Source organism: Poecile atricapillus, chromosome 2 (assembly GCF_030490865.1).
Source record: "Poecile atricapillus isolate bPoeAtr1 chromosome 2, bPoeAtr1.hap1, whole genome shotgun sequence".
Taxonomy (NCBI): domain Eukaryota; kingdom Metazoa; phylum Chordata; class Aves; order Passeriformes; family Paridae; genus Poecile; species Poecile atricapillus.
The window spans coordinates 51,009,453-51,037,057 of record NC_081250.1 but is presented as its reverse complement, the minus strand read 5'-3'; the positions used below and the strand labels follow the sequence as shown (position 1 = coordinate 51,037,057).

The 27,605-nt window shown below is 37.6% G+C and overlaps 1 protein-coding gene across 1 annotated transcript in view; it reads left to right on the top strand.

The window, feature by feature from the left end:
• The first annotated feature begins 4,298 nt into the window (after nt 1-4,298).
• The window catches only part of CNTNAP2 (contactin associated protein 2), a 1,026,949-nt gene continuing 1,003,642 nt past the window's right edge, over nt 4,299-27,605 (top strand). The window contains exon 1 of the mRNA XM_058833182.1: nt 4,299-4,936. Within this exon, the coding sequence (XP_058689165.1) occupies nt 4,840-4,936 (97 nt within the window). The 5' untranslated portion in view covers nt 4,299-4,839. The remainder of the gene's footprint in view (nt 4,937-27,605) is intronic.

Genomic DNA, 27,605 nt, shown 5'->3' with positions numbered 1-27,605 from the left:
AGATGATTTTTAGAGCTCTACCATGCAAGAGGGTTGGGGAAACTGAAAATATAAAAGGGAAACAATATTTTAAAATGGTAGTTTGTTATGCATAAAGAAACTTGATGTTTATTTTTCAGTATTAATTCAAAAGTTGCATGTCCTTTTTCAAGCTGGCTCATTTTCTTCTGTGGTTGCAACTTATCACTTTATTGGATGCCATTTGGTACCACCAGTGTTTGAAATTCTTAATTATCCTTTCTAGCCTTCTGACATTGTGTTTTCCCTCTTGACATTCACATACTGTAAATATAGCTCTATCCAGGATGAATTCCATTTAGCAGACATTGCTTGACAGCTCTAGTAAATTCAGAATGATCTATTCATTCATCAATATGTGTGTACAATTTCCATTAAGCTCAATAAAATTTGTGTACAGCTGTAATAACTGGAGTCTTTTAACACTGTAGTGTCTTTCTAATTGCCAGGGAGGTTTCACCAGTTGACTGAGATATCTGTCTGCTTTTTAGGGCTTTAGGAGTGTTGAAGTGGTCATTGGCACTGGTGAGGCTGCATCTCAAATTCTTTGGCTGTTTTTGCTCCCCTCCCAACAAAAGAAGTTATTGAGCTGCTGAAGCATTTCTAGAGAAGGGCTGGGAAAGAGTCTAAAGAGTAAATCATACCAGGAGCAGCCAAGGGAAGTGTTTAGCCCAGACAAAAGGAGGCTCAGGGGAAACCTTTTCACTCTCTACAACTCCCTGGAAGGAAGGGTGTAGCTATTTGGGCATCAGTCTCTTCTTCAAAGTATAAAAGCAAAAGAACAAGAGAAAATGGCTTCAAATTGTGACAGGTTTAGATCAGATAACAAGAAAAAATTCTTCATGAAAAATGTTGCCAAGCATAGGAACAGACTGTCTAGCTGAGTAATCACCTTGGAAAAGTTTAAAAGATGTGTAGATGTGGCACTTTGGGACATGGTTTAGTGGTGGCTGTGGCAGTGCTGGGCTAGTGGTTGGACTTAACAATCTCAAAGGTCTTTTCCAACCTAAGCAATTATATGATTTTATGATTTCAGAAATAAAGATAAGGCGCATGTAATTTTCTTATGGGAGTAGCTTTGATAGAAGATCCTCCTGCACCTGTTGGCTGGTGTACCTGTCCCAGTCTGCTATGACACTTTCGTAACCTATAGAGTGGAGTACACATCCCTGTTGACTCAAGCTGCCAACATTTGACAGAATAGGGGTGCTAAAGCTTGTGGGTGCCCTGCTGAGGCTGGAGGCCTGTCTCGCTGCTTGCTGAGAAACATCCTCACATTTGCACTCTGGAACGGAAAGGTTAGGAGAAAGAGTAAAAGTATCTAATAACTTCATATTGTGGCCTAACACAGTTTGACCATTTTTTCATTGCAACGGTTAATATATTCAATTTGGATTTGTTGAATCATGTAAAAGTAATATTACACAACATGCTCCAGGAAAAAGAAAAAAAAAAAAAAAGAAGAGTATATATGGTTAGCTTGTTTTATAGGACTAAAGAATGCCTGAAGATCTTTGTAATGATTTTTGTGTGACAGAATCAGTCAAAGTTAATGATTTTGCAGGCCTCACTTGTGGTTATATTAAAAATAATTGCATTACCCTTGCACAACTCATTTCTGTTGCTATATAGTTTAAATATTTTATGCAGTTTTTAAGAACTGATCCTGTTCTGAGGTGGGGAAAAATGCAGTAATCTGTGCCGTTTCTTCCGTCTCAAACCACAAGGAAATTTTCTACTATCACTATTATTGAGATATTCACCAACTAGCCTGCTGAATCTTCCTGTTTTGAATTACCTGTCTTATCCTTTATAGCTGTTTTTTTAAATGTCTACCTACTTATGATCAATTTCAGTACATTTTTGAATACCCCAATCATCATATGCTAAACAAGTGTGAAGTGTGAACAACTAAAATCAAGTCAAGGTTTTCGTCCTGTGAAGGACTTTATGAGGTAGGTGATATGCAGATATATAGGTATAAAAGTGTGAATGGATGATGAGCAAGTATGCTTTTTATTGTGCTTGTTGGAAGAGCCTTAAGAAGCAGAAATTTTGTTTGAAGAATGGTCTGCTTAGCCTTTAAGTACTTACTCAGAGAAGCTGTTTATTACTTATTCAAGTGAATTATAAAGGCCAGTGAATAAAGAGAGTTTCAAGAACTCAGAATGAAAGTGGTAGAAATTTTTTCATGTCACAGTCAAAAGTTTTTCTTTTTTTCCATGGATATTTGCAGTCAGTTTGTGATACTATATCAGCTCTGTCATTTCAGTGGTAGCTAAAGAAAAGAAAATGTAGGTTTACGAACTCGAAAAATTGTGGGATATACAGCAGGAGGCAAATAGAAGATGTAAACAAGAAAGAAGTTATGGAAAAGAGGCAATTTTGAATTGTTTAATGTCACTAATTAATATTTGGTTCTTAGTTAATTCCCCAAAAACTCACATATCTTAATGATTACTGGACATCAAAATGTATCTGTGGGTTATAAGGAAAGGGGAGGGCATTGCAAAGAGCTCAGGATGATACAGGAAAGAAGTAATAGAGTCTCTATGGAAATACTTACTCTTTCAAAAACTGAAATAAGTATAATAAAACTTATCATTTGTAATGCACTTATTCATTTCACATTTGTTGTACACATATTGGCATTACCTCTATGAAAGCAACTGAAATATTAATATATTAATATTCTTTATGGATATAAAGCAAGGGAGGGAAAGCCTCAAAGAGGAGAAATTATGGCACTTGGACAAGATTACAGAAACACTTTTCCCAGGACTGGCATTTAAGCTTTGTCCTGGGCTGTGCTCAAACCTCTAGGCCACAGCTCTCCTGGGATATCACATATTACGTATGGATGAGCTTTCAAAGTGACCTAAAAGATAGGCACTGTACTCCCTCTGAAAGGCAATAGGATTGAGGATCCTAATTTCCCAAGGCCTTTCTGAAAATCTCATCTTACACATGGTCTTAACCACTTCATCACAGTCACTAAGTAACAGCAGGTACTTGTTAACAGCATGTGTATTAGTCACTGAAAATAATTTATCCCTGCTTTGGGGCTCCTCTAAAGAAATTATACCTCTCAGCTTTCTCAGCTTTCTCTACATAACACCTGAGAAATAATTGTTTTCATTTTTCTTTGCCTCATTGATTGTAGAATAAATAATCCATGAATAACTCCCTACCGACATTATTCTACCGTATCTGGTGACCAATAACTTTCTGTTCAGCTGTTAAGGGCGATGGCAGGAGGGATTGAGAGGGATGGAAAAGAAGAGTCAGACTCTTGCCATCCCTAAAACGCAAGGCTGGGATATGGCCGGATTGTCTCCGTCATCTTTTGTAGGTGAAAACCATAGCGGTACTTCAATGCAGCTCGCTTCCTGGCTCGCTCTCGGGCTGAGAATTAATTACCGAATGGCAACATCTGCATTAGCGGCTTCTGCAGCCCCAGCTCTCCGCAGGCGGGATCATGCTGGCTCCCCACCAGATCTAGGACCGCTCGGAGGACTTGCCTGCTGGCCACCTGTCTCGGATCCCTGCAGGCTGGAGCTCGGGGAGCCGCGGTGTGCGGGGGAGCGGCGGGGACGGCGGCAGGAGCCGACCTCGGGGCCCCAGGGACGCCGCGCCTCCGCTCCAGCGGCACCGCGACACCGCCCCGCAGCCGGCCCCGGCCCCGGCCCCGATCCCCATCCTCATCCCCATCCCCATCCCCATCCCCATCCCCATCCCCATCCCCATCCTCATCCTCATCCCCATCCCCATCCCCATCCCCATCCCCGCTCGCCCTGGCCCCGGCCCCGGCCCTGCTCCACCTCCCCCCGGCCCCGATCCTGGCACTGGCTACCGCCCCGCTCCGCCACAGCCCCGGCCCGATCCCTCCGCTGTCCCCCGGCTCTGCATCTGAGCCAGGCAAGAGAGGACGATCGGGGTCCTGGAGGCCCGAGGGGCGCAGAGGAAGAAGGAGGAGCTGGAGGAAACGAAGGGAAGGGGAGGGGAGCGCAGGGGAGAGGATTTTCCCATCTCCTGTCTTCTTTTTTTTTTTTTTTTTTTTTTCTTTGAGGGGGAAGGTTGCAGCTGCTAGTGGCAGCGTTTCCTCCTGCTGGAAGATGATGAATACATGAGGAGAGAGGCTCTGAGCCTGCTTCTGTGCTGCGGGAGTGTCTCTCTCTCCCTCCCTCCCCTCTCCCTGCCTCTGTGTGAGTGCGTGTTTGGCTGCCCGGCTGTGTGTGCGTGTACACTGTGTATATATATCTGAGCTGGGAGGTTATTGCAAGCTTCTCTCAGCAGCGCTCCTCTGTACAGGAAGAAGGGCTCAGCTGCAGTGGTAGCATCAACAGCAGCATTAGCAGCACCAACTGCTTTATTCGCCTTTCTTCCTTCCCTTCATCTCCATCTCCCTTTCCCTCCCTCCTCCCACGTCTTTTGGGGGATTGCTCTTCATTTTTTTTTTTTAATTATTATTTATTTTTCTACTCTACAATCCTTGTTATTTGATACTTCGTGGGTTTTTTTCTTTTTTTTTTTTTTTTTTTTCTTCTCCTCTTCCTCTGAGAAGGAGGCACAGAAACACACACGCACCAACACAGAGAAATAAGGGAAAGAAAAGTACCGGGACTTATCCTGCTGCTGCAAACCCAAAGATAGCAGACGAAGAGGGGGTTTGGCTTCTACCCCAAGGTAAAGCCCTGCCCCCTTTACCTCCTCGACACCTCCTCCGAGGAAGAGAAGGAGAGAGAGCGAAGGGGGCCAAAGTGGAGAAAAGCAGGTCTTCTGCGGCTGGCATTTGGAGTACAGGGAGCCAGGAAGTGAAGGATGGTTGTGGTTACCCGAGCTGGCTGCAGGGCAGCTCTCTTCCTCTGGATTTTCATCAGCATAAGCTGCAGAGCCAGGACTGCTCTGCCTGCATCTCGTAAGTACCCTTTCCTAAGAAACATGCACAATTTCAGCTCTGAATTAAGACAGAGGGAAATTCCCCACAACTCTGTGAGGCTGATTGCTTTTGCTTTGCTGATGAATATTGTGTTTGATTGTGTTTGATTTTTCTTTGTATGCTTATGTGTTCGCTGAGGTCTGATACTGTTTGCAGTGCTCCCCATCAGATCTTCCTTAGTGATTTCAGTGGTAGCTGGTGTGGAAAGTTGAAAGAGACCTGCTCTGTGATATAATCTTGGTTCTGCAATGGAGTCAGAGGGGGAAAGGAATCAGGAGCTGTTCAAAGTTTGGGGATAGTTTCGTTTGGCTGGTCGGTTTGGTTTGTTTTGGTTTTTCCCACCTTCCTCAGAAGGGATGCAATTTGCATTTGGAAGTACTTCACTTGCACAGTTTTGTGAGAGAAAAGAGGAGATGTGAGCAGTTTCCATAACTAGTGTTTTATCGAGGAGGAACAAGGGAAAATTTGGTCTCATTTGAAGAGGAAAGAATGATTGTGAGTTGATGAGAGGGAACTGAGCCAGGACAGCTTTTCTTGAGAGTGAAGTTTTGCTTCCCGTAATAGAATGAGCAAAGGTATTTTAGAGACCATCAATTGCCCTCCTAGAGAGGCAGAAATAGTAGAGAAATGATCAAGCATCTGCTGAAATGCTGAACTTCAGACCAGAGGAGTGTAGAGCACCTGTACAGAATCCGATTCTGCTATCAGTACAAAAATGACAGCATATTCATTGATTTCAGTGGATATTAGATCAAGTCTTTAACATTGCACTGAGCTGTAGTTTTGAGCAAAACATTTTGCAAGTAGATGTCAGTATTAAGTATTTAGTTGTTTCTTCTCTTCAGACCATGTAAAACATTTGTCAGTTGCCAAGTATTTTTGAAATACATACTGAAAAGAAACAGTGCATTTTTATAGTATCATTGTCATAGTGCTGGCTTAATCGGCTGTCTATAGAGGAAGGAAGTGTCCTGAAATATTATGGAGATGTGCTGGGATTGTATACATGTGAATGGGGGCAGATTCTATTGACCAAGCAGGGAATTGCCATAGAATGTATATACTGCATAGAGATCTATGTAGATCACTCTATTTATTTATTTGTTTAATTGCTTCCTTGGGGGCAGGAATGAACAATGCAATGATTAGGGAATTGGAGCACTGCTATGCTTTCTTAGTAGGTTTCTATCTGTTATCATCTAATACCTATTGAAAAAGAAGTGTTTTTCCATGATTTACTTGCACTTGTATATTTGTTTGTGTGTCAACAAATATGCACAGCAGTGTCTGCATTGTTATCTAGGTCTCAGAGGCTGTAGGATGTTCAGTTGTTTTCCTGCCTATGAATTAGGAGAAGTATTGATCCTGAGGTTTACTTCTTTGTTTTGACCAGCTACATAATTTTCCTTAGGAATATTATTTCTTTATGGTCATCTCTCAGGCTCAGCATAACAAGAATGTACGGGGGCGAGGATTCATGATTTAGGTTGTCAGAAATCTGTTCTTCGAAAACAAAGTCCCTGCTTTTCTCTAGCAGGATTTTGGAGCTTTTTTGGTTGTTTTTGTCACTCAGAAACTAATGACTGTAGTTTAACTTGAAAATTACCTGCAGTGGGTTATCTGATTTCCCAACAAACAAATCTTTAACTTTTAAAAGAAGTTTGTTGAGAAGTTACTGGTTGTAGTAACATCACAATGACCAGAAATTCCAGGAACAGAGGATATATATAATCTTAATTACAATTTACTCATATACATTCCCATCTTGATGATTAGCTATTCTAAGATTTCTTTATATTAATTCACCTTCCAAGAGCTTATACATTATACTCCTTATGTAGTGAGTGGCATTTTATTTTATTTCTGACTCACTTCTGAAATTGAAATGGAGCTAGATTTCTTTACTGGAAACATAAATATAGCAAGAAGTACATGTCAGCCTTAAATTTACAAAAGGGTTGTTCACATTGTAGTAGATGCTGAAAATTCTTGTAAAGGCTTATGGGTGCTTGGGAAGTGGTACCACAGTGGGAACTCCAGTGCTGTGTCAGTGTTTTGGTGCACCACTTTGCTGGTTATTCTGTTGCATGCTTTGCTATACAAATTGGTCACTGGACTTTATTTTGTCACTGTGCTCTATTTTCTGAGCTTGTTTGTAACTTTGTATGCAACTGATTGTGGATGGGATTGTAGAATTTTGTTCTCTGTTGACAAGTTGATGTACCTAGTTTTCTTTTTTTTATTATTTTTTTATTTTTTTCCTCTGTTGATTTTGAACCTCATATTGGGAATACTACTGAAAGAATTAAAACCTGTGTGAAACGCAACTTTAATGTAAAACTTGTTTACAACTAGTATTTAATTTTCTCCTCCATTGTTACACTATGTTTTGGCTTTGAAGTAATTAGCAACATCAAATTTAATCTTTACAGTACTTTAAGAGGTATGCAAGACTTATGGTGTACAGTGAATTACAAATCCCTATATATGAGCTTGCTATTCAGTATTTTCTTAGAGTCTGCTTGTGCTGGCATAGAAAAAGATACAGTTTTCAGAAAGAACAGAATTGGGCATTGCTTATGTGAATATACTGTATCTCAAATGTTTGTTTACTTTGCAAAGTAAATCTATCTCTGTCATTAAAATGGAACCTCTCAGTAATACTGATTCAGAAGTGATTGTGTTGAAAGCTTTTTATCTCATTCAGTTTTATCTCAAGATGAAGTGGGTGTTGAAAGCCCATCCTGTGGTATAATAAACATACACTGTGATACAATATCACACACATTAGTGCTAAGATCTTATTGTCAATTCTATTTATGATCATGTTTTCATACCCTGGCAATAAATTCTTCACATTCCTACATTTTTATTTTTTTTTAATAAGCGTGGAGGGATGAAAACACCCTTCCAGAATCAAGGCTAATGAACAGCTCAACCAGGAGAGGTCATCACAAGATAAAAAGTAACACGGAAAATACAAATTTAGTGCTTTATAGTCATTTAAGTGGCTCAGATAGAATGATAAGAATATGAATATGGGTAGACTCACTCTCATTTGTATTCCTATAAAAAACCCAAACACACAAAGCAGCAACCTTGTTACTTAATAAGAATGTTAAAGGCATTAATTATAGGATCATCTCCTTCTCTGTGAACAGAATTCACTTTACAAGTAATTACCTTTCACAGCTAGGGTTTTGTTTTTTGTTTTTTTTTTTATCGTGTCTGTTTTTATGCAATGCAAACCTGATTAATACAGAACTATTAAAACTTCTTGTTCTGATACTTGTCATAGTTTTGTAGTAGGTCCCATACCACTGCTCAAGTTGAAGTTTGAACCCATTTTACAAGATTTGGTGCAGAAATCAAATGGGGGGGCGTGTATAGTAAATCATTAAGATATGCAACAGAGAAAATATTCATCTTTACCTTTGACTGCATGCCAGCAAAATTTTCCTGGGAAAAGTATTGAAAAATAGCAATGCTCCTTTTGAAAGAGCAAGGCATTGTACAAGGAAGTCCTTTTTAAGAGGCTAGGTTGGATGGAGCTCTGAGCAATCTGCCCTGGTGAAAGGTGTACGCCTATGATGGGTATATGAGGTGTCATATATTCTATTAGATTCACACTCAGGGAATCGTTCTCTACCAGATAATGTCTAAGACATAAAGATATTTTTTGAAATATGATTGATTTCACTTTTTTAAAATGTAATAACCAATTAACATTTCTTAGTTTAGGTCCTGTTGTCTTGAGTTTGACTCAGAGGTCCCATTGAATTTAGTTTCAAGTGTACCAAATAATTTTCATGTACATTTAACATTTAATAAATTTTCTTACCTTTGGGGCCAAAGCACTTACAAATATACTAAACTTTTAAATTGAGGGCCTAGCTTTCTTTTAAGTCCATGGAATTTCATTACATTAAACATATGCTTTCTCTTTTGTTCTTTTAGAACACTTTAGCTATAAATTAAAACAAAATTTACATCCATCATTGTATAATTCTATTATTATTTAGGTACTATTCGTCACTATATAATAAAATTCACATTCAACAGACAAGTGACAGTTTTAACAATATTGCACTGAGTTAGTTATTATTTAACAACATTGCACTGAGTTACTCATCATGACTTTAAATAAATTGGCATTTTCTCGAGCAATATGTTAACTCACATGTGAATGAATGAAATAGTATCAAATAGTCTGCTGTGACTTCGAAATTAGTGACAGCAGCTAGAGCCTGTGTCAGTGCTGAAAATTCAAAGTTTCAAAGTCTTTAACTTTTGTGTATGGAACATTGCACAAAACCTGATTGCAGACATTCATCTAGATACAGTAAGTCTGATTCAAAGTTTGGTGTCAGTGGGCATTGTATCGATTGTAAATGTCATTGACTACTCTTTTAAAAACTGGCTTTTTCTATGGCTGTTTTTCCTTTGTTTGTGTGTTTATTTTTAATTCTGGTGCAGTAATATGAAACAAGGCATAAACGGTTCTTTAATAAGTAGTCCAGTCTGAAAGAAAGTTTGAAGGTGAAGTTAAAGACTATGAACTGAAATCTTGTTTCTGGACATTGGTAGTTTCTTTTCCAAGGAGATGAGAATTTTTTTTTTTATTTTCTCTTTTTAAATTTTTAAATTTTTTTTTAGCTCAGGTACTTTTAACACAGAGGACTATTTTAGTTGTTGCACTTGTGATAGGAAATTATTTATATATAATGCATTAGATATTAGACTGTACTCTGTACCTCTTCTTGAATAACTCACATTACAGTAGATCTGTTACAGACAGTAGATTTTCCTATAGAAGTTTTTCAGGACTTTTAATTTGGATCTCTAAGTCTTTAAAATTGTCAAATCTTATGTTTACTGTTGAGTATTTAGCACAATATTAGCATGATATTGTGGAGTTTTTAAGACTCTAATACTTTTAATGTTTGGGATAATAACAAACTGAAGAAACCATGGGGGAGTTTCTGCATTTTCTTTTTCTAGATTTTCAAAAGCTGATCTCACTCTGAGTGATCTGACTAATGGATCAAAATAAGATAACTGGTTAAATTTGGAGCTGTTCCCCGGCCCATATCTATGTCCTTAATAGCTTCATGCTCATCTTACAAAAGCACATGGACTTGCAAATGTGTTCCGGTCAACTAGGAAACTTCAACTAGGAAATTTGTTAGAGAAGCAACCTAAGTCTTCATCAGACGAAATTATGAGTGACTTTACGAATTTGTTAAAGTTTTAAATAATTTAAAATTGTGGCATTATTTCCAAAATCTACATAGAGATGAGCTCCTTCTTTAAAAGATCAGGAAAACCTGTAGGATAAAGAGAGCAGTCCGTTAGCTTGAGCCTTCTTGCACTAAAGGAAATGGAAGTTGTGCCACAGATTTTAGGAACAGTGTGGTTATGTTTTTTGTCAGTGAGTTTACGATTCAGCCTGTTGGTACGAAATATTAGACATTATTAAAAAGGTTCTTCAGTCTTCAGCCTTTGAACTAACATTGATTTTATCTGTATTGCACTTCATTTATCCAGCTACTTCAAAGGCATTGCATAGGTAGATAATCCAAGACCACCAGCTAATTGCAGAACATGTTAAATCTCTAAATTTGGTGATGTAGAAAATTGCAGTAATCAGTAATCAATTCTTTTGAGCCACTTGCAGTTCCAACTCTGAAGACATCATAGGTACAATAAAAGAATTCCCAAGTCCTATGCTTAACATTTACAAAGAACTTGGGCACTTGGTTTTGATAGCTCTGCAATTTTAAAACAGCTTTACGAAGCTGAGACCTTTCCTACCTCTGAGAGTGTCTCAGAATTCATTCACTGTAGTAGCTGCTAGCCTTTTCCGATTGGGTCTTTAAGGTTGGACAGCAGATAATTCAGAGCAGAAAAGGATATTGACATTCACATTTACCTCTTTCCTCTGCGTAAAAAAGTCTAGAGATTTTTTGACTTTACAACCTCCTGGTGGAGAGATGGTTCTTTCAGGCATTTAACTTAAGCAAGCGGTCATGCTAAGTCCATTGAGGGACTGGCAAACTTATTTAAACTTACAGTTTATTATTTGATGTTAACATTCGTCAAATATTTTCTTTTAAGTGGTGTATGCACTCAAAAAATATGTTTTAAATAAATCAGTGACTAAAATCGACTCAGCCTAAAGTTAGGAACTTTGCTGCCAGTTTTGCATTTGTATTGGTAAAAGCTCAAGTTGGGTTACAACTTTCAACATGTAAATAAAATAAGCAGCTAAAAATACCTTCTAGAAGCCAGAGAGCAGTTGAACTGTTCTATTCAAAGAATTTTCCATCCCACAAACAAAAGTGATGTTTTAGAATGAAGATTTATTATTTGCATCTAGAATATTTAAGTCACAGCTTTAAGAGAAAGTAATTTTTCTTCTAGAAATTTAATGACTGTCTAAATATAACATAAACATTCTGTTTGATTTTGTAAAACTGCTATATCATTAGTATTTTGTAACCTTTACTCAAGGAAGTCAGCTATACACATGCTACATTTCTACTTTCTGTTTCTACAAAGTAGTAATATCTGACTGAAAAAAAAAAAAAGCTTTTTTTTAGCAAATCTAGAGGGCTGCCACTGTCTGGGTTTCTTAAATCATCTAAATATTGATAAAAATGTCTCTAATTGTCTATTAATCATCTTCTATACTTAAACTGGTATTTACTGTGAACCCATTGAAAACCTGGAATTTATAGGGAGGTAATACAGAAGATCAGCAGATGAGCTGAGGAGGCTGCAAGGATCCATTTCCACAAGGGGCATCAGAAAGTCTGTGAAGGAAGGTTTGCCAGAGAAGAAAAGGAAGAATTATTGTCTAAGGACCTAATGCAATGGGATGAAACACAGCAGGAAAGGCAACTTCAATCTATTTAAGGTTTTCATGTTTTACAGAATGGTTTAAAGTTCTTGGAACACATTTTGAAATGAAATTAAATTGGGATGTGCTTTTACTCAGTTTATGGGAATAGAAGGAATACTGTGGTTCAGGAAAAACAAAAATAAAAACAAACAAAAAAATTCTAGGATAGCAAACCAACAAACAGGAAAACAAAAAACTTATATTTACCCCCTGTTGACCCCAGGTTTCAAACACAGATACCTTCCTAAGATCTTTAGACTGCCCACATTTTCAATAAAACACATTAAGGGCTTATACATATTTTTTTCCCTAAATATAGATAAAAATTCAAATAACTAAAAAAGAAAAGAAAAGAGCAAAAAATAAAAATAGGATAATGAATTAATTTTAAAACACAATCAGATATTAAAACTAGTGGCATCCACCACTCTGGATGCCACTAGTTCTGGGAAGAAGAAAGTAGAGGGATGTGCTGAACAGAGGTTGAGGTTGTCTCCCACACAATAATAGTAACGTATTTATTTTTGTGCTGAGGAGTGGAGTCACAGGGAATAGCTTGCCTGGTCCACAGCATTAGCATTGCAGTAGGAAAAGAGGGAGCTTTCATAAGAAATGCAGTCAGAAGCAAATCCTGTACAGGGCAGGCTCTGCTGGATACATGCTCCCAAGCTTCAGCAAGCTGTACTCTCTAATTTTCTTTCCTTTGGTTTTACATCCAAAAAATTATGCTAGTGGGCATACTGTCAGTTATATGATGAATGTCCTACCTGCTTCTTCCCTGGTACAGCCAAGCTGTTAGAAATGATAGCAAAATTCCCTCTAGATAAGAGTAGGAATCCATTACTGTTCCAACTTTTTTCCAAAAAATATACACCACCAGATGACACACCTGTTTGCTTCTGCTCCTAATTCATTTGCCATTTCTCACATGCCTCCTTTCTGATTTTATTAATCATCTTTCTCCCTACTCTCTGCCCTACCTCTTCCCTTTCCTTCATCAATAAACTGACTCCACTGGCTTCTCTTGGATTCTCATTGATTCACCACCATATTGAGTAATTTGCTGAGCCTGAAACTAAGGGAGATTGTCTTCATTGATTCCTGATTAATTCATCTCTTTGAGAAAGCTAGGTACACAGGTAATAACTCAATTGAAATTCCTTCACTGCTTAATTGTTGTGCCATAATCCTGGCCTGTTAAATCAGATAATCAGATATTATGAATGAAGTTAGGATTTATTTTTTCAAAACACAATTATTAGAATATCATTATAAGGAATGCTTTTATTAACTCTGTTTATAATTATTCATAAAATGCAATTTTAGACGTTAGGTCAGTACAGTGCATAGGTTTTATTCATATGGAAAAAATTGTGTCAGGGATTCTGTGAGTGAATTATGCTTCCAAATCTACATATTCATAATTTATAAGGCCAAAAAGGATCCAACCCAGCTATAGTAGATTGGTATGATATGGTAGATTGTATTACTACTTTTTTCTGCTTTACAGATCACAGAATTAATGAACCAGGGAATGGTTTGGGTTGGGAGAGACCTTTAAAGATCATCTAGCCCAACCCCACAGGCAGGGACACATTTCACCAAACCAGAATCCTCAATGCCCTCTCCAATTTGACCCTAAGCACTTCCAGGGATAGGATATTTGCAGCTTCTCTGGGACGTCTATTCCAGAATTCATTCCTTTTGTGCAATCTAAATCTACCCTTTTTAGTTTAAAAATGTTCCTCTCATACTATCAATACATGCTCTGGTAAAAAGTATTTGTTTATCTTTCTTGTAGGCCTCTTTATGGAAAGACGCTATAAGAGGTCTGCCTGGAGCCTTTTTTTCCAGGATGAACCACACCAACCCTCTCAGTTTCTCTTTATGAAAGGGAGAAACTCTCTGACCATTTCCATGACCCTCATGTTGAAAAACTCCAACATCTCAATGTCCTTCTTTTGCTGAAGGTGCCAGAGCTGGACTCAGTGATCCATATCAGGTCTAAGGGCAGCAGAGTAGAGGGGCAGTGTCACCTCCCATGACCTGCTGGCCACTCTGCTTTTTATGCATTCCAGGATCCTGCTGGCTTTCTGGGCTGCAAGTGCACATTGCTGGCTCTTATATCAGTTTTCATCTGCCAATATCCCCAAGCCCTTCTTTGCTCTCAATCTATTCATCCCCCAGTTTGTATTGCTACTGGGGATTTCCCCAACCCAAGTGATGGACCTTACACTTGAATTTGTTGAACTTCATGAGATTCACATGGGACTACTCAAGCCTGTCCACATCTCTCTGGATGGTGTCCTTTCCCTCAGTCATCACTCAGCTTGGTTTTGTTCCACAAACTTGCTAATGGTACACTCAACAACACAGTCTAGGTCATTAATAAGGACATTTGACTATACTTGTCCAAATACTCCTGAAGGATAACACTCATCTCCATTTGAATCTCCATTTTGACTTTGAGCCATTGACTTTTTGGGCACGGCTATCCAGTCAATCCTTATCCATCTAACAATTCATATGTCAAACCCATATTTCTCCAATTTAGAGACAAGGGTGTTGTGTAGAACTGTATCACTGGCCAGGTAAGTTACATCAGAAGCTCTTCCCTTATCTACCATTAGATAAGGGGAGAAGGCCACCAGGCTTGTCAGGTATGATTTCCCCTTCATGACATCATGTTTACTTTCCCTAATATACCTCCTTGTCATTCATATTCTTTGGCATAGCTTCTAGGAGAAACTGTTTCATGAACCTCCTAAGCACAGAGATTGACTGGTTGACAGTTCTCAGGGCATCCTGTTTTACACATTTTATAAATGGGTGCAATGTTTCCCCTTTCCCAGACACTGGGGATTTTGCTTGACTGTCACAACTTTTCAGAAGTAATAGAAGTGATAGAGCTGCTTGTATCTACCAGTACCCTCAGGACTCTGGGATGCATCTTGTCAGGTTCCATGGACTTGTCTATGTTCAGGTTCCCCAGATGGCCTTGAATCTGGCCTGCTTCTAAAATGGAGTCCCTGTCTTTATATTCAGGGGCTTGAGAGACATGGGAAATTCAGCTGGCAGGGAAAACTTAAGAAAAAATGTTTCTGAATACATCAGACTTCTCCGTGTCAGTTGTCATCAGATGCCCTGTCTCATTTATCAGAGGGGTACAGTTTCTTTTGTCTTCCTTTCCCAAGTCACAGACCTGTCAGGGTTTTGACACATTTCCTCCTGGCACTGAATGTCCTGGTCTGGAGTTACGTTCTTTACCCTAAGTTCATGACTTCAAACATGATGACATTGAAATGTCTAATGCTTCCTTTTACCAGCTGACTTATTGTCCCAAGCTTGTGACATGTAAACTTCAAGTCATCTTCAGCTTCATAAACTATACATTTTTCTGCAGTTCAGACAATAAAGATGTTAAACAATGAAGGACTGAAAATCAGACTTCCACTGGTTCTCACTAGAAACCACTCATTTCCTTTGTCACAATTATATTTATAGATATTTAAAGTGCCACATTTCCAATAATTTTGAATCTTGGTTAAAATAGTAGACTGCCATTCAAGTGCCTTCAGAATTCAAAATAAATATTCTTGCAACATGTGCAGAAACAGACATAAATGCATATATCTGCAAATGTCCTGTGATCCAATTTTGTATTCTCAGAAACCAAAAAATACAAACAAACAAACAAAAAAAAAAAGCCTTCAGAAGATCAGGGTACTTTGTTAAGATCTACTTTTAAAAAAAAAAACTGTGTTGATTATGAGTAATTGCATTTACAGCATTTAAATTTTTATTAATCAGGTTCTGCTATTTTGTCTAGCAGCAGTGTTAGCTGGAGTGGCTTATAAATGTGCAGGTCATCTTCTTCAGTATTTGCACTCCACAGTTCCTTTCAGCCTTCTGGAATTTCCTTAGTGCTTCAAGGGTTATTGGAAATCAGCAATAATCAGCAGAGAACTTCTCAGTTACAGCTTGCCCTGCTGGTTGAAACTGCCTAGCCTTGTTAACCTCTGTTTAATATCTTCCTCAGCTTTTATTAGAATGTAAATTGTTTTGTTGCCACTTTGGGATCTAAGTGTGCAGTTTTGTTTGTTTTCCTAACACTGTATGTTTTTGTCTTTTCTACGTGATTGGCAAATTCATCACTTATATGTAGCAGTCTTTTGGTAAGGCTCCTGTTGCTCCTCAACTCCTCTCACTTCTTAAAGAAACCCTCAAAATACAAAACCCAACAACCACAACTGTGGTTTTGGTATTTTTTCAAATAATAATTCTTATGATTTCTGTGCACAGACAAATTAAACCTTATATATTTTTGCTTATAATTTTAATGATTTTGTTAAATTCAGTTTTAAATGGTCACAGAATGGTTGATTTTGTAAGGGACTGCTGGAGGTTATCTTGCCTTGCTAAAATAGGGGTTCCTCATATAAAATCTAAGCCTGTCCTCTAAGAAGGCTATACAGCAGCAGATAACATGACCTTAGAGAGGCTAGAGCCACATGTTTGTTGGTTTCACCAGAAGGAAGTAATACAATCTTTTCTGACCAGTTCTGTCCTGGTCCTTACTATTGCTTCAAATCAGAAGAGAAAATTCATTTGGATTTTAGAGATAATCTGAATTCTTAATTTAACAACTTGCTATATTACTAAGGCCAGTCTTAGGGGCAGAAATGCCCCTCCCAGTCTTCATTGACATATTTTTCTATACTTATAGAGAATAGTTAGTTCAGAATTCTTGTTTCTCATAGAGAATATTTATATTCTGAATTTCAAAATCTCTTCAGTTGCTGAAGATTTACCTTTTATGAAATATTAGTAGAACCACTATGTCCATTTTGAAGAGTGTTCAGACATAGAAGTTGATTTTGTTTTTCTCCTCACTGGGAAAGGAAGTTGCTTTTGGTTTTATATTAAATCTGGGGGTATTTTATTTATATTATGGTTTATATTAAAATGGGCTAGCTCAAACTGTTATTAACTGAATACTACACTAGGAAGTCTTTTTCTATTTTTACAGCTGTTGAATACTGAAAAATATAATTGCAAACAGTGAAGACCAGGGAAATAAATTTTGATGTGCTGAAACAGGGACACTCAGATTACAGGCCTATCACAAAAGCAGACACATCAAGAAACAGTCTAATGAGTGAGAATTCTGTCCTCAAAGTTATGACTTAAAAATTTCCTTCAATTCTTCTGATTAGGTCTAAAACAGGAAAATGGAACCAAACTAGAAAAACCTTGAGATGGAAGTAAGTATTGAAATTTCAAACATGACTCAGATTCAAAATTCAGTGGAGTGAGGTCAGTCTTTCTAGATTAGTCATGTCCCTGCACATATTCCTCAAACTCTATACCAGAATCTATTTGGCCATTTTTTCTTAACTGATGATTGTGCACATGCAGTGTCCCTTTGGATTGCTCAAGATTCTCTGTATCGTATATCTTGTATCATGTTGATGTACGAATGCATCCCCCAAAAATGTTGTAAGATGGCATGTTTTCAAGTAAGCAGCTAGATGAAAAGAGCACGAGTAACTGAATAAAAGGAGATAAATGTAAAACAAAGAAAAACAAGACTGAGTTTTCAACAGAACTATAAATAAAATTGCATCATAATTTTGAGAAACAACAACAAATTTTTCAAGTCTGCTTGTAGGAGTGAAAAGAATTTATTGGCACGTCTCATTTATAAAGAGACATAAAGATTAGCAGAGTGCTGAGAATTTCTCAGAAAATTTTTGGTGCAATTTCAGAGGTATGATTGGCATTTTATTGTTATACATATATTTAAGACTCTGCTTCCCAAGAAGAAAAATAATATTTCCAAGTACAGTCTGTTATTTGTACTTATAAATCAGTGTATTCCTTGCTTTGTTTTAATAACTCTGATTACAGAAAGAAATGAACATAAAGTAATGAAGGATCTCATAGTAATTCAGAATATAAAGATATAAATACTTCTAATAACATGCAAACTTTATATCTATCAAAGAAAAATTGTTCTGGTGTCAGTTTTACTGAGGACTATAGTTATTTTTCAGCACTGGTTTTTAATGCCTAAAACATTTTTATTTTCTTGCCTTCCATCTTCCTCCTGTCCCAGGCAGACATTTCAACTAATTCAAATAAAAGTACTTATGTGATATTCAAGAAGATTCTTATCCTTTGATTTTGGCAGAGGAGCAAGAGGGGAAAACCAGACATCTTTCTGTATATTCCTGCAGGCAAATCCATACTAATATCTGAGGTGGACCCATCAAGAGTTGAAAGATTTGAATAGATCTTGAGGGATGTTTTATGACTGAAGGGATGTGGAGACCATAAAGGCAAGAATCATGACTTTCTTCTGTAAAATGTTCAGCTCCTTGAAAACTGTTCAGAGGCTGTGGGAGAAGACAGATAACCTGGAGCTGGTTAAGTTCCCTAGTTCCCTGCAGTTTTTGTTGTACATTGCATGTTTGGACTACTTTTTTGTGGATATAAATAGAATAAATATTCAAACCATTTTTAAGAAATAGCCTCAAATGTAAATCTTACTGTGTGTTATCTATGCCTTTAGTAAGAGTGGTGTGCATAAAACAGTGTTTATAACACAACTGATAGCAGTAAAATTTTTCAGTGCTAGATCTGTAATTTGTTTTTAGCAACAGTAATATTTTCATAAATCATACTGAAATAATCCAGCCACATTCTAGACAGTAAAATATCCCTTAGATTTCTAAACAGCATTTATGAAATCTGGCTGGCAGAAAGGCACCACAAATACTTTCAAAGAAGGAACCTGAGTCAGCTGCAGAATTGCTCTTCAAATACACTCTTCGCATTGCTCTAGATTTGTTTAAATTGAATTTAATACACATAACCAACCAGTGTGCTAAATGGAGTTCTGTTGGGAGTTAGGTTTCTTTCCTTTTGTTCCTTTTTACTTATTTAACAACAGTTAAACAAGTAGGTACTTGAAAAAAAGTGGCCAAGCTCAAGGAAGGAGGGCATCTGGTTGCCCTTCTCTTATGGGGGAATTTCTCTCTGAGGGGCAGAGATGCCATGAGAACTGGGCAGGTAAAGGGCTGGGCTGGGGCAGCTGCAGGCTCTGTCTCTCTCTGGGCTTCGGAGGAGGATGGTTGGAGCTTGGGGAAGGGAATTCGCTGCTGCTGCTGGAGCCCAGCCCAGAGCTGCTGTTTCTGCCATGGGATGAGCCTCTGCTTGTGAGAACAACCACTGCACTGAGACCTTATTAACACCCACCTAACTAAAAGAGGGACCTATCCATGTCTCCTCGGGTGCCTGGGATCCTGAGCTCACCTCTCCCTTCCCTGCTCAGCCTCTCAGGCCACTGCTGTCCCACCTCCGCTGCTTCTTCGGCACTGCTCCGAGTTTTCACTGCACTGCAGCCCTGCACTCCCTGCCTGCTGATACATCTTGCCCATACATATTACTGGCCCAGCTTGCTGATCCTGAGAGTCCTGCTGGGCACCGGGATCGATGTCCCAGGGGGGGTTGTGAAGCGAAGCCTCTCTCCCATCCCAGCCGAGCCACCATTACCGTGTGTGGCCCCAGCCCGCGCCACAGCGCCCCCTGCCGGCGCGGGGGAATCATCGCACCCGCCCTGCCTGGCCGGGAGCCACCAGCGCCCCCTGCCGGCTGTGCCCGGAACTGCACCGGAGGGGAAAGTGCCTGCGGCCCAGAGAAGGCGTCACTGGGATCCTGTTCTGTTTAGCGACAATGCCAGAGTTGTTGTTTGTTTGCTTTATTGTACAAACTAATTTATATTCTTATTCCCATATCTTTGCCTGAGAGCCCTTTAATTTCAAAATCATAATAATTCGTAGGGAAGGGGTTTACATTTTCCATTCCAAGGGAGGCTCCTGCCTTCCTTACCAGACACCTGTCTTTCAAACCAAGACAAATTCATACCTAAAGTCTGATTTTCTGGGAGTAATAGCTCCTCAGCTAGTGTAACTTCTGTGACTTGAATAATGCTATGGTTGAAATAATAAGAAACTTTACTCTCATAGACTTAGTAAGGATGGGAAAAAAGATAACGTGAAAATAACAGACATTGACTTCTAGAAACACAATAATAAACACACATTAGCAACCTTACTCAAGGCTGTTTAAGAGTTTGTTGACTTATGTGTAATCTTCCTAAAAAATAATTACTTTTTTTTAGTTATCAAGTTTATTTCTAGAGAGGATGAGCCCTTCAGAAATTGATTCTTAAGGATTTAGAGTTCCAAAGGTTACATTCTGTTCAAATCAAAGATACTAATTTATCTAATTGCTACTGAGCACTGAACTTCAGAATGCACAAAATCTGTTCATTAAAAATGGCAGCAAATTAGGCCATGAAATGTAAGTGATTTGAATGGCACAGAGATGGTAGAACTGTCAGTTATTATTTATTTTTTTGGGGGGGGTTGATTGTTAAGTGTGACTTTTTGGCTGACATCAGATGACTTTACAAAATTTTGGAGCTTAAAAAAATAGAATAGTGTTGAATTAAATTAATTGATTAGGAATTTAATCTGTAGAGAATGGAGAGTTTAGAGTATGATAAGTATGATTGTATCAGAGTATCTCTGTGTCTTTGAGGGCAAACTAACACACATATTTAGATAATTTGAAATCTTAGCCAATATCTTTTTCCAGAAAAACTGTAAATTAATTACCCTCTAGTGTTCAATAAAGCATCTGCACTTCCAGTCCATAAAATCAGCAGAGTAATATGCATCTAACATTATTTTTAATAGCTGTTAATACACCTTCAGTTAAAAATATTTCAGTCACTGATCTGAATGCCTGAACTACTCATGTTTTGCAGTAGATTGCCAATACCTTTGTATTTTAATTTTGTACCTCAGTATCTTTGTAATTTAAAATAATGTTACACTTGACAGGATCTCCACAGATTTCTTGAAAGTGTTGCAACTTGCAACAGGTTCAAGGGATGGCTCAGGCCCATTTTGGTCACACTGGAAGACTGGTTTCCAGATAAGGGAAGAGGCTGATGAGAGGTAAATCCTGGGAGGTGGAATAAGTCCTCCTTATCATACCTTCCTTACATAATCGCTAAGATGTGAATACTCCCCTTCAAATTGTGACAGGGCTGATGGATCATGATTGATTCAACTACACTGAGAGACAGCTGCAGAATCTCAGAAGACGTCAAGGATAAAACATCCTGAGATCCACAACATTACATCATCCCCTGCCCAAGGGGAGTTACCTGGACATTCCCACCTGAACCTGTGTGACTACAAACCCAATAGATTTTGCCCCTGCCACTTGTGGATAGAATCACTCTCTTTCTCTCCCCCTGCCCCCTTGTCTTTCTCTCTCTATCTCTCCTGCACATTTACTGCTAAATAAAATCTGTGCTATTGCCTTTGGCATATGGTCTCATTTGCACCTTAATTTGGGCAGAGGCATCTCTAATAATTTTAATAATCTGATCTTAACACCATCAGACATACTGTTATATCAGAAATAGATTGCATATCCATATGTCAAATATGTACTTTGTGCCAAGTTTTATGTTTCATACACTAAATGACTAACCTGCTATGAGCATCTTTGTTAGGTATAATTTCTGAAAATGCCTTATATTTCCAAAATTTCAGTACATTTTGAAAAACAAAATGTTGGAGGCTATCTTGGCAAGGAGATGTATCAGGACAACATGGCAGTTAATTGCCCCAGAACTTCAGTGCTGTGTAATGTTGAGGAGGCAGCTCTGGAGTGTCTATGTAGTAATAAAAGTCCACTTGGAATGTCTGGGCAGTAAAAAAGGAATCTAGAAATCAGTTTAAAAATAGGATAAAATTTATTAGGGTCACTTTTACTTTGAAGGGAACATAATGATTCATAGGGAACCAGATTGACAATATGAATAACTCAGATTGCTGCTGGACTATGTGGCTGCTCATAAAATCAATAGACTTAAGAGATACACCTAAATGACTGCTGACATTCATTTGAACACAGAAATAGACATGAACCTTCCACTTCTCAGCTGCAGGTCCAAGTCCACTGGGTGACTTTACTAATTTCATTGTTAATTCAATTTCTGGGAGCAAGGGAACAGTTCATGAGAGCTGCAGCTTGAATCATCAGGCATAATATTCTTTATTCCCATCACAAGAGGCTGCCCATTTCTTGTTGAGGTTCCTGCTTGGATCCTAGCTGCAATGGGGCAGCTGACTTTTTTTAGAAGTGCAAAGATTTATTCTGTGCAAGTGCAAAGGTTGATGCCTTAAAGACTTTGTTGTAAAGAAGTGGGAATTTTTAAGCTGATTGTTAAGAGCTTCAGGGCAGACCTAGGACCTTTTCCAGGGGTGATTATAAGATGGATGAAATGTTTCAGTGAGAGTTTTGTCAGGGAGTTGGCCAGCTGACACTGATTGAGAAGGAAGCTGCAAACACACAGGAGGAATTTTTATCTCCCTTCATAAATGTCAGAGCTGATACTGTGTCTGATCAGAACCCTAAGGATGGACTCATTTGCTCACAGACTGGATATGCATGCACTGACCGATATTAAGTAGGGGACTGTTAACTTTAAGGAAACCAGGCATTTGGGAAAGCAGGTCAACTAACTTCAGGCACCTCCTTTTGGCTAGCAATCATTGCATGTGTTCTTTCTTGAGGATGTCCTAATAAACCAGAGTTAAATAAACCTGAAATAGAAGTAAATTCGATTGTCTAACTTAAAAATGCATTCTCAGGTATGGTCTTACTTTGATGGGCAGTAAATTAAATCACCTATTCCCATATTTTTAACATTCATAGAAGGAGTTTAACCACAGACTAAGACTGATCTGAGAGGTTTGGGGATTTAAACCATGACTATCCGGGTTTTTGCTGCATAAACAAATAAAGGTATCACCAAATAAATATCCATGTTTGTATCTTGGCTATTTTTTAATGCATGTGTGGGCTATTAAATCCTCTCACCATCTTTGTGACCGGTATGTCACAGTCATAGTTTTGGGTGTTTTTTTTTTAAAAATCTGTGTTAAAATGTTCTCTTTGGGAGTGACTTTATAGCTATTTATATAACAAACAACATTTTCCCCCAGGCAGTTAGAAGTTAATTTTCATCTGAATACTTCTGTTTTAGAACAAACATATGAAAGAAAGCTTCTCTTTCAAATAAGAAGAGGCACATTATGCTTCAGATCAGTTTTTGTACAAGGAATAAGTCAGAAGATTAATCAAACCCCTATTTTACATTCAACAGATCATTTAGTAAACAACCATAGAAAATTAGAAGCTGATTGAGTACAACTGTTTCTTGATCAGAAAACTTAAATTAAAAATAGTAGCATAGTAAGCTGAACTCCTCCTTACTCCACACTTCTCTTAATTGCTGAGCATCATGGAATTTTGCCCTTTTTGTCATATTTCTACTAAATTATACCTGATCATTAAAATCCCAAAGCTTATCATATTTAAGTTCATAAAATCATGCAAAAATCAACCAGAAATCAACTGAGAATATTGTCTTCCAACAGCACATTTTCAGATAAACTTTGAAAGTATTTTCATTTAAAATTCCTCTGTAATCAAATAAGAAAGCTGATCTTATCTGAATATATTTTTTTATTAGTTTTCCCATCCCCACACCCTTCTTATACAAATTGTGTCTTCAGATAAACAATTCATCAAAAATCAATTTCTTTCAATCCTCTGATCTTTCAATAGTCTAAACTGTGTACCCTATAACTTTTTTCTTTGTAGCCAAAGAGATTCCAACTTCGTATGGAAAGACAGAAGTTCTTTTCCTACTGTTGCAGTATTTCCTTTTTATCTTCAGCGTGCTGACATCCATAACATACTTTGATGTTCAACTTGATGATGATCTGGAAATTTTTTTTCATTTTAAATTGTAACAAACTTTGCTTTTTTCTCATGCATAGCATAGCATCAAAATAGACAGTCTTCATAGTTTTACTGTTGATAGATCACATTTGATTTAAAAGATGTTCACAATTTCATCCAACTGTTTTGCAGTGGAGGAAGTTTGGGTGCATAGTGAGTAAGTGTTGAGTGTTACAGCAATCACTTGATTGACTTCAGAGTGCCCAACATTTAATGTGCCTAACACAGTTTTGATGCTGACTTATGAATACAATCTTCTGCAGCATTCCAGCATATAATTAAAACAGTTTTCAACATATTTTTTTGGCACAGAACGTGACCTACTTTCACACTTCTAAGGTTTAAAATAAAATATTACTCGCATTGCATTCCTATTTTTGTAGAAATCTACTATATCAATCTTAAAGAAAACTGCACTGCACCCTAACTAGTATGTGTATAATATAAGTCATAATAGTAATTTATAGCTGAATAATAGCATTCCATGATTAGGGATCTAGTAATAATGTATAGACATTGTGCTCAAAGCAATAATCATTACTCAAGTAAGCAGTACCTGCAAAGTCATCCATACTTGTATAAATAAGAAATTACCTACATTTATAAGGAATGAAGGATCAAATCCATGCATTACTTAATCATAATACCTTCTTACACTATTTGAGGCTTTTTATGTGCATGCTGCAAAGGAATGCATGGAGATTAAGGAGGTACTCGATTTGCAGAAGGGGTATGAGGCAGTAAGTCAAATGGACTGGTTCCTACTGTCCATTTAGTATCAGATTGCTGTAGAATATAATTTTTGCCTCAAAACCTATTTTCCTACTGTCAAGCAGCTTTTTTTCTATTTTCTAAAGCAGAAAGGAGATGAAATATTTCCTTCTGAAAGAAGGAGCTGAAATGCTTTTCTTCAGAGAGCAACCTTTCAAAATGCTGATACTTGAGGTATAAAACCCTGAAAAATAATTTTAATGAATGGTTTAAAATCTTGATAATTTTGTCATCTCTTTCAGATTTTAGGGAAAGTCTGTGTATCTATAGATTTGTTTGGAGGGTTTTTCTCAGTAATATACAGCATATAAAATTATGAAAATCCCTCTCTCTCTGTACAAACCTTGCCTTGCTCCCTATTAATATTATTATTCACCTTAAACTCCATTTGCCTGACAGCAAAGTCCTGTGACACCTGAAACTGAATTGTAAATACTGACATACAAAGGTACTTTCGAACTAAATTCATGGCAAATTAACAAAGGTTGCAATGTATTTGACACAAACTAGGTTAAGGCAATGCCAGTCCTAAGTCTCCACCCTGTTAGCTAACATTGTCTAAGTAAAGGACTAGCACTATCCTCAGCAGTATTATAAACACATCCACTGCTCTGTTGCATCCTCTTTAAGGTGTTGAATTTGTATCATTTTTATTCCCTATTTTTCCAAACCTGGGCAAATGAATTAATTTGTTTATTCTACAGCTGAAAATTATTTAGATGTTTCATGACACTGTAGTGGCATAAGAGATGAAGTAATTATCTTTCTGAGCACATGGAAAAAATGGAGAAATGGGAAAAAGAAGAGCGCTAGAATGAAAGAGGAGACAAATTAAGAAACAGGACAGATTAGTTTTTCATATTTAGATGCTACCAAGATCTTGTTACATTTGGGTTTAGTATCCCTCTATTCTCAGAATATATTGACAGGCAAAATTGATTTTGTTCAGTTCAAAGGTTATAAATTATTTAAAAGTTCATTAGTCTTTACAAGAAGTAGAATTTCTTGAGTGTGATTCTGTTATGGAGAAATTATAGTAAAACAGTAAAATCTAAGGCATAACACAAAAGTACATGTTTTGTTGACTTTCAGTGTGACTTGTGCATCTCAGTGTTTAGGGTTGTGAAGGACCAATGATGGCATAAAACTTATAAATCCAGTGGAAATGGAATTTCGGTACCTATCACAGAATGATCAGGTTGGAAATGACCACAGTGGTCCAACCTCCTTGCTTAAGAAGGGTGGTCCTAGAGGACATGGCACAGGATTGTGTCCAGATGGTTCATGAATATCTCCAATGAGAGAGATTTCAGATCATCTCTATGCAATCTGCTCAGTCATCTACACAGTAAAGATGGAATTTCCAGTGCATCAGTTTCTGCCTGTTGCCTCTTGTCCTATTGCTTGGCACCATTGAGAAGAGCCTGGATCCATCCTTTTGACACCCTCCCTTCAGATATATTGATATTGATATTGCCATAGTAAAACTCTGCAGTTTATTACCTTGCCTCAACATATATAAGGATGTGTCACAGATATCTCAAGATCCACTCCCATATTGAATTCAAACTCTTCCATCTTTTCATCTACTCATACGTCATGTTTACTACAAAACTTCTGGGAAAAAAAAATCTCTTGGTCTAAAGTATGCAGAGATTCTGGCATAGAAACATTAGCTTTCAAGGCAGTGAAACTGCAAAACAGCTGTCTCTCCCTCTCTCCTCCTGCCACAGCCTGTCAAAAACAAGCAGTGGGTAAATTAAATAGTTTTGTTTAAGAACAAGAAGTGAAGTGATTTATAGCAGCTTGAATCTGTTTGTGCAAGCATAATTGTTTGCTGAAATTCTTTACAGTACATTCCCAGGGGCTATGGAAATTGGTCCAAGAACAAGCTCTGCTATGCTGCTGCCCTACTCTCCTGTCAATATCAGCTCTTCTCAAACAGAGAAAGGAGGTTTCCATCTTCCTCTATCTTAAAAGAATTCATAGCTTACAGGAGAAAAGCATTTTTCTCTGCTGAAGTGTAAATGTGGGGAATACAGTTATATAATTCAGAGAAAAATAAAACCACTGCAAGGGTTTTGCCAATAAATCTGAGGGCTAGATAAAAATGTTGCAGCACCAGACCTTAATGTGTAATTCTCAGTTAGCTTCATGTGTTCTAGATTTTGATTCAGATGCTTTGAACATGTATCTCCATCCCTAACTTTTCCATAAGAAGTTTTATTATTATCTATCCTTTCCCATAATGCTTATGGATGCTTCATAACATTGAGTCTGCCACAGTAAGATGACAATAAAAAAAAATTGAAAACATTGGCATAGCATTTGTTGCATTAGCATGCAAATGAGCTATCATTTTTCAGAGAGTTGATTCACAAAAAATACTTTTGATGTTGATCTTTATCTTAAATACAATTTAAGGAGAAAAGAAATTGTTTTAAAAACTATTATGTTTGTATTATAAAAATATAAACTACTTCATGAGTGTTTTGAGGACTTTTTCCATTTTTATGTTTGTGGGATAGAATTTTTATAAATATCTGAATATCCATTCGATTTTCTATTTTCAACTTGCTTCACAGAAAATGGTGAAAATATATTGGAGGAAATATGTTTCGTATTATTATGAGGGAGAGCAAGGGCATAAAAATCAGACTTGATTCACACATTTCCTAGGCATTCATTACTGTTCTCTTTAATGATCTTCATTGCTGCAATCATGATCTAATTATTAATTTTCAGTTCTGGTCTTTTGTGCCTCTAAAATTGTTGTGCCCTTGTAGAGAGTAAACTGACCAAGTGGTGGTTTTTATGGAGCATTTACCTTCTTAAAAATCCCATTTCACATTATCTCTGCATGTGAAGCACACATAATGTGCTTATACTCTGAAAATATGAGCTCTCATCTTAGAGGAAAGAATACAGAAAAGTACCTGGAGGGTACTGGCTGCAACTTTGGCTTCCTAGTACATTGACCTACTGGAGCTACTCCAGCAGAAAGTAACCAGTATACCTGGATGGACACAATATAGGAAGAGAGGCCCAGAGAAATGGTTTCGCAAAGCCTTTAGTATA